This window comes from Platichthys flesus, chromosome 12 (assembly GCF_949316205.1).
Source record: "Platichthys flesus chromosome 12, fPlaFle2.1, whole genome shotgun sequence".
Taxonomy (NCBI): Eukaryota; Metazoa; Chordata; class Actinopteri; order Pleuronectiformes; family Pleuronectidae; genus Platichthys; species Platichthys flesus.
In genome coordinates, this window is record NC_084956.1 from 7,107,988 (window position 1) to 7,120,006 (window position 12,019).

The 12,019-nt window shown below is 46.7% G+C and overlaps 1 protein-coding gene across 16 annotated transcripts in view; it reads right to left on the bottom strand.

The window, feature by feature from the left end:
- Positions 1–12,019, bottom strand: part of LOC133965996 (ankyrin-3-like) — a 55,677-nt gene that overhangs the window by 22,467 nt on the left and 21,191 nt on the right. For 11 of the 16 annotated variants that reach the window (XR_009923911.1, XM_062400651.1, XM_062400659.1 and 8 more), the window contains 12 exons: positions 10,784–10,907; positions 7,077–7,179; positions 6,361–6,411; positions 5,158–5,273; positions 4,361–4,393; positions 3,202–3,426; positions 2,950–3,104; positions 2,419–2,630; positions 2,102–2,309; positions 1,832–1,928; positions 245–473; positions 30–155 (listed from right to left, as the gene is read on the bottom strand). Coding sequence is in view for 15 of the 16 variants with exons in the window: in XM_062400651.1 (XP_062256635.1) it covers positions 30–155; positions 245–473; positions 1,832–1,928; positions 2,102–2,309; positions 2,419–2,630; positions 2,950–3,104; positions 3,202–3,426; positions 4,361–4,393; positions 5,158–5,273; positions 6,361–6,411; positions 7,077–7,179; positions 10,784–10,907 (1,679 nt within the window). In the remaining variant the exon portion in view is untranslated. The remainder of the gene's footprint in view (positions 1–29; positions 156–244; positions 474–1,831; positions 1,929–2,101; positions 2,310–2,418; positions 2,631–2,949; positions 3,105–3,201; positions 3,427–4,360; positions 4,394–5,157; positions 5,274–6,360; positions 6,412–7,076; positions 7,180–10,783; positions 10,908–12,019) is intronic. The other 5 variants (XM_062400648.1, XM_062400646.1, XM_062400644.1 and 2 more) reach the window with 5 other exon arrangements.

Here is a 12,019-nt window from a genome sequence, read left to right on the forward strand (position 1 = left end):
ATGGTGATATAAGGGATAAGTGTTCTTACCTTCACATTGAATGGAAGCCTGTTTTCCTTGAAGGAGAAGAAGTTAAAAACCAACTGCTGGCCACTTTTAGTGAGAGGGGACAGGTTGCCATAACAGTCCACATGGATCGGCTTGCCCTCGAGAACCTGCACGAGAAAACATCTCATTTGAACAACATGCAACACGTGTATTCATTTGTTAGTGTTTGCAATTTGACACAAAGACACAACCCCACCTCGATATCCTTGCTCCGGGCCACCTCCTCAAAGTTCTCCTGCTGCTCCAGCGTCTTGTCCACCTTATCGTCCGTCATGCAGAAGCAGCGCAGCCGAGCTTCCACTATGTCGTTCATCTTGGCGAACACCACAAACTTGGCCAGGTACGGCACGCAGATCAGCTCCCGGTATAACTGAGACGCTAGACTCACCGTCTCAGGAATCTGGTGACAGTCTGCGAGCCAGAACCTGAGGAGAGGAGGAAAACCACCAAGAAGAAAATGACACGTCAGAAAGCCAGCCAGGTAAACCATTTGCCTGATATGAAGATGAATGAAGACTATTTTTGTATCAAGCCTGAAAAGTATTAATTTAAATAGTAAATAAAAACCGACTGAGGTCATTTCCCTGAAGGTTGAACACGTGACAGCTGCATAGTAATTAGTGAGGAGAGCTCCTTTAATAACAGGCCACACACTCGCCACATGATCCAAATCTAGTTAAGATAAGAGTTCATGACTTTGGGTCATGTAACCGAGAGGTTCGCTGGCTGAGGTCTAGGCCGGACTTATCAATACATTGCTTGTGTGACACTGTGTCCTCTCAGGTAAATGTGTCTGAAGGTGAACTTGTTCCAGGGTCAGAGAGATCAGAGTCAACACGAGCATCAGGAGGAGAAAAACAAAAACAATATCACCTTGATAAACAGATTGAACTTTCTAAATGTGTTCTAAAGTGCATTTGCATTCACGGCATCTTCTTTTTCTACTTCTGCTAGTTTATGGGAAGTGAAAAGGAAGATGCACCATATCGCAGCACTGATTTCAAATTATATTTTTAATGGACAAAGGCAATTTCCGCTGCCTCAAGTGAGCAATGTGTCAACAATGCTCCTGAACAGAACGCAGATGTTTGTCTGTAGAGCACGAGGAGGGGAACACGCCCTCTCTTTGTGCGTGCACTGAAATAAGCAGATTTGGGGGGAAAACAGGAGTCAGGAGAATAAACTGCTGTCGTGTGGATCCGAGTGCCAGCTGACAGTAATTTGAGATTCTCTCTTGTGATAGATCTTACAACTCACTGCCAACTCCTCTCTGCGTCATAGTGCTGCACTGTCTCTTCTCTGAGGGCCTCCGAGAGGTCTACGGTCTGCTGGCTAGGACAGGGCTTTTAAATAATAAATAAATCTGTCAATTATTTTCTCCACTATTTCTTTTGTCCATAAAACACAACCTGACTTGTTTTGTCCGAATAAAAGTCAACTTTTCTACATTTAACAATCTGGATCAAATGCTTTACTTAATTCATTGTCAAATTAAATGACTTTTATTTTCTAGCAACGGGGCAGAGAAACAGGACATGCTCTTATTTGAGCAAAATGTGAATTTTTATTAGATGTTTGTGTCAGCACGACTATACTGTGTCTCATTAGTTTCCTATTTAGCTTCAGCAGTCAAACTTTGGTATTTCAACAAAATATAATAAGCTCTCCATTAGCATGAGTGTTCATTTCCTATATCCCATCCAGAACTCTTCTCTTTTTGGTGCTACATGTATATTATTTAGTTTGTGCAATGTGTGTGTACATGCATGTGTGTGTGTCTCACCTGGCCGACACATTTGTGGTGAAGGAGACACAGTCAGTTACAAAGGACAGCGGTGTGGTCCCTGTGATGTCCTCCCACTGGGCAGGGGACGTCCCTCCTGAATGAAGCAAAGGACAAAGCATGACCTCACTGAACTTGAAGTCAAACCTGTGTTTCAGCTTTTATATTGAACATACACTTTTATTCCATCGACCAGCGGCCTTTAACATCAAACGTTGGGCTGATGCTCACACAGACAGGAAATATGAATGACCATGCAGGTTCACTTGCCCGTGATGCTGCACAGCAGACGTAGGCATGGCGCAGCGTCCCCCCTGTGTCCGCTGGGATGTCCCTCCGCCGACCGAGGTGGGACAGGGATCGTCATCGTGATCGGCTTGTGGAACTTCCTCCTCCTGGGCTCCACGGTGACGATGGGGCTGAAGGTGGCTCTGTTGCCGAGGACTGCCCTCGCCATGTCGTCGGGTACAGGCTGGGCCTAAACACAGGATGATGCAAAGTCAATGTTTGTTCATTTAACCGTGAGAACGTAAATCTTTTCCTAACTTTTCCGTTTTGATGACTGGACAGCGAATCACTTGCTGTACCTGTAGGCCCACACGGATCTTCTTGGTGAGCGCCCCCTGTGGGAAGGAAGCCTGCACCATGGGCACGGTGCTGCTGGTCAGCATGCCGCCGTCTGGACCCATGTGGTTCGACTCCTGCTTTATCCGCGACACCACCGCGAAATACTGAGGGAAATCTCTGGTGACGATGCGGCAGATGCGTTTCTTCTCCAGCTCAATGGGGCTGTCCAGCTCTGCGAGACAAAATAGTTCCAAATACATGTGGTGTTAAGCAACATTTAATGGATGTTATCTTTTCTCTAAGCAGTTTGAACATTGGGCTTTATTGAAGTCTGGCATTTTGGTCAGAATCAAGACAAAAAAAGACAGTAAATAGGCCAAACTGCTTAAATTAAAAAGATTAAAAAAAAGCTTTTGGGCTGGAAAACCTGATTTTCTGGGTCACCAGCTGACGTAGCCCTGGGTTATGTAGTATAGGATTTTCCTGAGTGGTACAGTTCACCTTCACTGACTCAGAAAAACGGTGGAGAACATGATTAACTTTTCCATTACCTTCATCCATCCCAGAGAGCAGATCGTAGAGGTCTTCTGATCTGGCGTCAGACTGGTGCTCCTTCCAGGCGTCACCATTGTCGCTCCTCAACACAATCAGCTCCCTCTCCTTCCCTCGCATGGAACCAAAGTGAGGGATCTCCACAATCACAGGGCTGAGAGAAAAGAGAAGTTAATATGTTACAATACATTATTGGAAATGATTTCTCAAGGGCAGGAAAATGTCAACTCATCAAGTCCTGCGATTCGTACCCGAGGAACTGAGCCCCGGCCGGTCCAACCTCCACCAGCCGGCTGACCAGCCCCTCTCCCTCCACCATGGGAGGGGGGTAGGCCAGCTTGTGCCTCTTGGCCAGACGACATGTGATGCGTGTGGGCGCCGTGCACTTCCTGGGAGGGATGATGATGCGCATGCCATTGCTGCGGCTGCCTCTCATGGAGCCACCGCGGGCGTCCACCATGAAGCTGACCAAGAACCTGCAGGATCAAAAAGAGCAATGTTAGAGGAAGGGGATAAAGACAGATAGAGAGAAGGAGCGACAGAGGCCAAACCACGGACACAAGTGAGGAGGACGATTCCCATGCTGTGATCACCGAACACCCAAATAAAGAAAAAGGAAAAGAGAGAAAATAACAAAAAGAGAGAGGGAGAGAGCGAGCGAGAGAGAGCAAGAGCTATAGATAGAATGAGAGAAAGAAGACAAAAAAAGGTTGCTTTGAGTTCTGAAAGTTTGACGTTCTCAACTTCATCTGCCTCAGTTTAGAACATTAAACACCATCTGAAACTAAACCGGGTGCTAATGAAGGCACGGGGAGTTTAGTTTCCAGTTCTGAGGCTGAAAGTGAGATAGTTGCCAAAGTTTCAGATTCTCTAAAGCGGCATTCAGTGATCCCATATTAAACACCTGCACAGATGTTTTCACCAGGAGAGGGTTAATGTGATATTTGTAATGTGTCCGATTCTTCTTCCCATTAATACAATCATAGACACGACTTAAGTTTGATGATAGGGCGGAGAAGAGGCGTAAAAACCCCTCGATTTGTATTTTTCTTTTATCTCAAATACTGTGCGTTGTGAACACGTGAATCCATGTGATGTATTCTTTATGTGCAGTGAGAGAGAGAGAGAGACTGTGTAAGAGGGAGACAGCACATCAAAACTCCCAAACATGTTGTACCACACACTTCTAAAGTCTACGCAGTGCAAAATGTAACTCAAGACCACACAGATGAGACGAGCACAGACTGGAGGAGTAGAGGAGGCTCAGAAGAGAAGAGAGAGAGAGAGAGAGAGAGAGAGAGAGAGAGAGAGAGAGAGAGAGTGTGAGACGAGATGAGGGGGAGACAGAGGTGGAGGAGTGAGAGACATCACTGCGGCATCATGGGGGTAAGCAGCGAACTCAGTCATCACCTGGAGTCATACTGAGGGAGCGGGGAGGAGAGGCTGCAAAATAAACACATGGAGACAATGCAGGGGGCAAATCCCCAGAACCCAGTTTTAGTATCAGAGTTTCACAACCACTGGTGGGATCTGTTATAACTACAGAGGATGAAATGGGATCTTTAAAATCAAAGGAAACATTGAGAGACGCCAAGGAGTTAATGTCAATGAACAAAGTAATATAGACGGACAAACATAGACAGCGTCAGAAATACTTGACACGACAGATCCCTCATATCGGAGTGTTAAAAAAAACGAGGAAATGGAAAAGCCAGCAGCCTTTGTAAAGGGCCACATTTACATATCACAACGTCATATATTCAAAGTGCTTGACGAACATGAGAGCGCAATCTTATCAGTTTATACAAAATGAAACAAATGAGCCCCTGAGCTCAGACAGAGGCTGTTCTTTGTAACTGCGACGACACGGCGAGAGCTTCAGAGGATGAACTGTGGATTCATGCTGTAATGTAACGTGCACAGTAGCAGCACTGCAGAAAATCCCACAGCCCTGCACCTTGTCTGCATCAGTGCTGCGGGGTTTGCTGAATATTGACTCTTGGTGTGGGGGGGTGGTGGGGGGGAACAGAATACGATACATATTTTGCGCAATAAGTAAATATAATGTGGGATTTCAGCATAAATTGCCTGGATGCACATGCAGAATACGAGTCTCGAGGTCGTCTGTATGTAATACACCGTGTGCGTGTGCGTGCTGATGAACACACACTTTGACGGATCACATGAGAAAGCGCAGCTGCTCTTACCCGGAGTGAATGGGGCTGGACAAGGTGTTGTGGCTGTGGCTGTGGTCCACGGTGTCTGGAGTCCAGCTGTAGCGCCGCATACACTCCGAGCCGTAGTCCCTCGTCACGGCCAGATGCTGGGAGACGGCGGAGGAGCGGAGAGGAGGGGAGAGAGATTTAAGAGATGGGGGGGGGGGGTAGAGATTGAGGTGAAGAAGAGGGGGTGAGACGAACAAGGAGGATAAAAAGAAAAGGAGTTGAGATAAATCATTGAGATAAAACAGACTAAAAGACAAAACACAGAAAAGAGAGGATGGAAGGGATAGAGCTTATTACTGATCCCTGCATGAACATAACAGGTAACTTCCCTCCCTCCCCCCCTCCCTTCTTAACTCATGGTCCCTGAGTCATGCATGATATGGAACAATGAGTTAGTTACATTCACAGCTTCTTGACTCATTTTCTAACCTTTGTCTCTCATCATCAGTACAAAAGAGACAGAAAATACCAGCAAATGTGCAACTCTAATGATGATGGTGGAGGAACCGTAAACTGCAGAAAATCCGCTTTAATAAATCGAGGGCTGTAGTCTCTCATTCGATTGGTCGACTAGTTCAATAGGCTCTAGTTAGACTAAATTTCAAATGGTGTTACATCAATAACCTTCCAAGATGAACTCATTATTTTCAAGGGGATACAACTTCATGTTCATCGGTTCCAATCAAGTTGACATGATGTGAAAGAGATCATCAGTTTGGTTGCATTATGTTTAAGTAGAGATGTGCAAACTTTGCAAAAAGCAGTTTCCTGTGTCAGAAAAATTTGTGTTTAACACTTGAGGCCTTCACTGCAAACTGGATTGGCATATATTAATATGTAGTTTTAACACTAGTGTTTTTACTGTGGCCAATTAAATTAATATGCAGATTTTTTCCTCCAAAGAGAACAGGAATGATTTCAGGCAGTCGACCAAGTTTTCCTCAGTTTGACCACAGCTCTTTGTGAACACTGACACATGGGAACTCACACACAGCCGAAGTACCATGGGAACAAACCATCCACTACAAGCAGACCGGCACTAATGAATGAGATGAGAACGGCAAAGACCCAAAATAAACACATATACAAAGAGACAAAACTCAAGAGCTGAGCCCCTGCGGCCGAAAAAATAAGAAAAACTGACGAGTGAGTCGGACATCGACCAAAACGCTTTATACTTTATACCTTATTCAGTGGGTCAACCAAGTAGGAAATGTCATTACAGACACTCTGAAGCTTGGGGGAGAAGAGAGACGGTTCAGAAGTCACACTTTGTTTCACTAGAGGGTTCAGTTGCTGCCAAAGTTCTGATCTCAACGAGGACAAGCCTTTTAATCTAAAGAATCCTACTAGGATTTAGGTGAAACATATCATCAGGAAAAGAACATGTTCTTATTCTGTAGAAGACAAAGGAGCTATGTGCATATTTTGGCCATGTATAGTTTGAGATCCTGGGTGATGATGTCCTTGCAGTTGTATGTTATATTACTAACACTGTTTATAAAGTATGAAGAGGTTACGGTTTCTGTTTCTGCTCATGGCCACCAGAACAAGTACTGGACAGGCAGCTTGAGCTGAAGTTTTCCATTAGAAAGCACAGAGGGGCCTCCTGAAGCCCTTAGGTTTGGATAAACTCTTCGACAAGGTGCTATACACTCCCCCTCAGCACTTTGGCAAAAGTAAGCATGGCATCAACACCACCTCTGTGATGAAGGATTGAATTCCACCCAGCTAGTGTTTCTTAAACAGCTGATTGGCAAAGGGACGGAGCACAAAAGTGCAAAATTGTGGTGAACGCTAAACATTAAAGCTTGAAAAACAGAGAGTTGAGGAAAGAGAGGACAGGGTGAACTCCAACTGAGATTGTTTTTAAAAGAAGGAGAAGAAGAACTGGGTCTTACCGTGTCCTTGGTGGGGGCCAGGATCTCCTCGATCATCATGCTGTCTCGGGCGAACGAGCTCCGGTTGAGGGTGTTGGACCTATCCGAACTGAAGGAGCGGAGGCTACATGTTACCGCGCCGCGGGCAGGGGAACACGACATAGAACAAAAAGGAATCCATTATTACATGCAACCTCCAGGGAGTCAGGTTTGTACTCGGACAGAGAGAGTCCAAGAGAAATATGTGGGAGAATAGAGGGAAACGATAGAGCCCGCAGTCAGAGAGGGATAAGATACTGCAGCAGGTCATTCAGAGATGGAAATGAGAGCAAGGTTTGGTGGGTTTGCATTAAGAGAGAGAAAAGAGGACAACTGATTCTACATGAAGGTGTGGGCGAGGGGTTCGAACACGGATGTGAGTGCATCGAAACGATGACACATGACAGATTAGAGGACTGTACGTTTATATTATACGGCTGGAGGGGAGAGTTAGGCAATCACAGGAAGTCTCTGAGAAAAATCCTGTGAGAACGACGCTGAGAAGGAACACGGTTTCAAACTCGAGCTTCAGGTCTGACATCGCTTTGTTCTAAGATTAGCGGCTGACCTCGATCTGTTCTGGAAGCAGCCCGACATGAAGAGGAAGCTGTCCTCCTCGTGCGTCCTGCTGCAGTCTGCCGTGTGCCTGCGTGCGGTGACGTGTGTCTATTTTTGCAGCTCAATGCGGTGCTGTGGACTCCTCTCAAGGTTTCTGTCTTGTGCTCATTTCGCTGCCGAGGAACTGATCGGCGGCGCACACGGGAGCCGAAGCGTCTGCAGTCGCCCGCAACATGTGCGCTCGCTTGTGTGCGTGTGTGTGGAAATAACACAAGTGATGAGGAGTATGTTTTTGTGCGCTGTATGGGTGGGGGTGGGGGGCGGGGGGGCTCGGAAAAGGGGTACCATTGAGGCTGATAGCTCTGGCTCTCTCTTAGTTTGTCAGAGGGTGTGTGTACTGTAGATGTGTATTTATGTGAATGTGTGTGTGTGTGTGTGTGTGTGTGTGTGTGTGTATGTGTGTGTGTGTGCAGGAGGGGAGCGAGGGGGAGAAAACGCAGAGCTCAGCGTGTTTGAGTGGGCACACTATTCAGCACAGAGAGAAGCCCTCTATTCAGCACGCCACTGCCTGCCCCACCATCCAAGTTACCAAGCAACTCTGTGTGGCCTGAATGGACTCGCTGGCATGGCGGACCAACTCCCCCCCCCCCAACACCCCCCAACTCGCCGCTCTGCTTTCACCGGGACTGTTTGTTCTTCACAGCTTCTTCCTCTTTCTCATTCTGTCCATCCTCCTCTGCCATCCATAAACATCCGTGCTTTTTCCGTTTCCTTCCTTCTTTGCTCGTTCTCTTTTGCTGTCTGTCGTCTCTTTCTCTCTTTCGCCCCCCCCCCCCCCCCCCCCCACACCGCTCGTCTTTACCACGCCGTCCCATCATCTCGTCCCCATTTCAGAGTCATTTTGCGATGGCTCGATTACGCGGCAATTAACTCCATGGAAGACCCCCCCACACCCCCCCACCCTATGCTACCAACCCTGTTGACTCTCTCCTCTCATCCAATCTTTCCTTGTCACCTCCCCCCCCTTCCATTCCTCTCTAACATGACTTGCTGTTCCAATTTTCTGAACCAATTGTTTTCGTCTTTCTCATCTCTACAATATTTTACTAGGTCATACCTGTGTCTGAGTCATTGTGCATCCTAAAGACTGTGTGTGTGTGTGTGTGTGTGTGTGTGTGTGTGTGTGTGGCCGAGTCTTTCTTCGATGCATAGGGGGGATTTATATTATTTTCCATCTCTGCAAACCGTTTAAATCCAGAATTGCTGGGACATCTCATGTAAACATTACATTACATGTCTTTTGCAGACGCTTTTATCCAAAGCGACTTACAATTAGTTTTTCCATCCATTAGTAAACATGGTGGGTAAAAAAGATGGATTTTTTTTAAATCCCTGGAAGTTACACTGGGCAACATCAATAAAAAAACAAAATAAAGTGGCACAAGTTAAGTAATTAGTCAACACAACTGAAACTGAAGAAAACGTCTGCACAACACACTAGTGCTTCCAACAACATTGTCTCTTGTCCACACCGGACGAGGAAAACACATTTTTTGTGATGCGATGACTTAAGGGGTGACGGGTGATGAGCTAACATGGAATGATGATTTCAGAATAAAACACAAGACAGCAACAGAAGGATGTTACCACACAAACACACACACACACACACACACACACACACACACAGAGGAACAGCGAAAGTGGATGACGCCAATGTAGGATGGACAACTGGTGGTTTGGTTTAGAGTTTTTTTATGGATGTAGGGAGTCAAACAGTAGATCAGGGGTCACGAGGGAGGGACACCATTCACAGGTAATGTTGCCTACGACCACTACTCTTTTCTTACCTGATTCTAGGGCTAGAATGAGGTACGGGGCGCAAGGGGGGGGGGGGGGGGGGGGGGGAACAAGGAAAAGAATAGAGTAGAAGAGTGAAAAGCAAAGCATTTAGCAGACATTCAAGCATGATGTGGCTTTCTTCTTTTCCCTCATGTGACATTGAGGCTGTGCCTTTGCATGGTTGCCAGCTACAACTATGGACTGCAAGTGTTTCTGAGGTTTGTGTGTTTGCAGCCCAGGGGAAAAAGCAAACCATGCAATGTCGATGTCATAAAAAGAAAGCTAAGGAAAGTAAAAGAGGTCGCTCAGCATCAGGCGTTCATCGGTCAATCAATGATTTCATATTTTTCCCAGCATTACATTCACACCCCTGCAAAGACACCTGTCGAGCACTTTAAAATCTATTTCTGCTTATTCTGAAACCTGTGAAAACAATTCTCTTATCTGTAATAGCTGATTAAAGTAAGTACCACAAGGGTTATTGTTACAAAACCCAATGTACTTTCTCACCTTTTAAACTAATAAACTTTCCACGTAATTACCGTCGTGAATTCTCTCAGAACTCTTTCCGATATTTATCCAAGCGCCTCATCAACCAGGCTTGTTTACATGGAATCTCTTGGGTTTAATTCAGCGTTTCCCTTGTTTGCTGTGGCCCTGCTGACGATGGCAGCTTCCTCTCCCAGTCAGCCTGGTTGTTTTTATCAATCCGACCATCACAGAGCCTCTGCCATCTGTCAGTGGGGCTACAGCAACACTGTGGGGCCGTCACAGTGTTGTGTTTTCACCAGGGCATTGCCAGGTTTCCACTGTTGAAACTGTACTGGGGCCTGAGCTGGGCTGGATCTCAGAGTTCACAGTTACACAAGTTCAAATTTACACCTTCACTATCAAAGTTCAAAGTTACACCTTCCATGGAACGTTTGCTATCTTTGCACGGGGTTTGAATGAGGACACACAAAACGCTGAATCATTTTGTCAGGTTGAATCATTCGATGGCAACTTTCCAGCTGCTTTCTGCAGCGAATTCCACTATTGTGTGTTTGTGTCTGCATTTGTGTGAATGCTGAAGGGACAGGCCAGTATCGTATCGTCTGGACCAGTCCTACATATACAGTGAAATCTGGCAAATGGCCCATCATATCAGGTGTGGTATTATAAATCAAACGGTAAACAGCCACAGCATAAATTACCAACATGATACTTCAGTTCAACACAATGTGGTTGACATCACTGCACCTGAGTACATCAGTGTTTGTATGTCTGTAGTAACAAGGGCAGGTGCCTACCTGGCGGAGCGGGCTCCTATGCTGAACCCCATGTACCCCTCCTGGGGCAGGGAGTCGTCCCCCAGCTCTTTGAGGTCCTGAGGCCGCAGGTATTTGTCTGTGTCCCCGGTCATCGCATCCTCACCTGGTGGAGGCATAAAATCATGAGATCCTCCGGTTGACCACAACAATAGGAACAACAAACCGGAGCAGAGAGGCGACGCTGCAGCACAGCAGAGAAACACCAGCCCCCCCCCCTCTCATCACTTAGAACAGGCCCTGGGATAACGGATCAGCAGCAGTGTGACGCTGAGCCAAACACAAGCTGCCTCACTGCAGAGCCCACCGCAACTTATCCTCTGGTCTCTTTGTCAGCGACACAACAACAACAACAAACACCAACAACAACAACAACAAACACCACCACCACCACACACAGCAGCACCTGTGCACGACTGTGCCACCGGAGGCTGCAGCAGCAGAGCCGGAGCGCTGCAGATGTTGCAGATGTGCAGCAGCTCCTGTAAAACACAACGCAGCTGCCGCCACATCCACCTCGGACACACAGCCGGAGGTCCCGCGGCCACCGGAGCCTCAGCACAACACCCCCGGGGAATCTACACAGAGAGCCCGGCCGCAGCGCACCTCGATCGGCGGACCGGTGGACGATGACACGCCGGTCTATGAAGCCGGCGGAGCGGCCACAGCGCTTCTCCTTCTCCCTCATGTCGGGATCCGTCCTGCAACAGTGCGCTCCTTCACCGCAGCCCCTCCCCCCCACCTCCAACACTGCCGCACTACCGACACACCGTCAGACTGCGGGAGGGCTTCCGGGGACACCTTTCAAAATAAAACCAGCAGCCTTCTGCTTGTTGGAACCCAGAGACCAGCCAATAGAATAGCCAACAGCTACTATTCAGACAGACGTCATCAAATCAACTCTTAACGGTTTACAGCAGAGTAACGGGACACTGAGGATTAGTATATATTAAGTAAGAGGAAGGAAATACTAGATAGTTTCCCATGTTATCTTAAAGGTTTACTACTTATTCATTCATTCATCTATCTCACTGCAGCAATCTTTGAATCTTTAATACATTTCTCTTGAATAAACACACATTTCTCTTGGGATTAATGAAGTAAGATATATCTGTCTACATATATATCTATATATCCAGAGACAGTAGACAACAATTAAAAGGGTGATGACAAATGAAGTCACAAAGAAAAAATGCTTATGTTTTTAGATGTGCAACT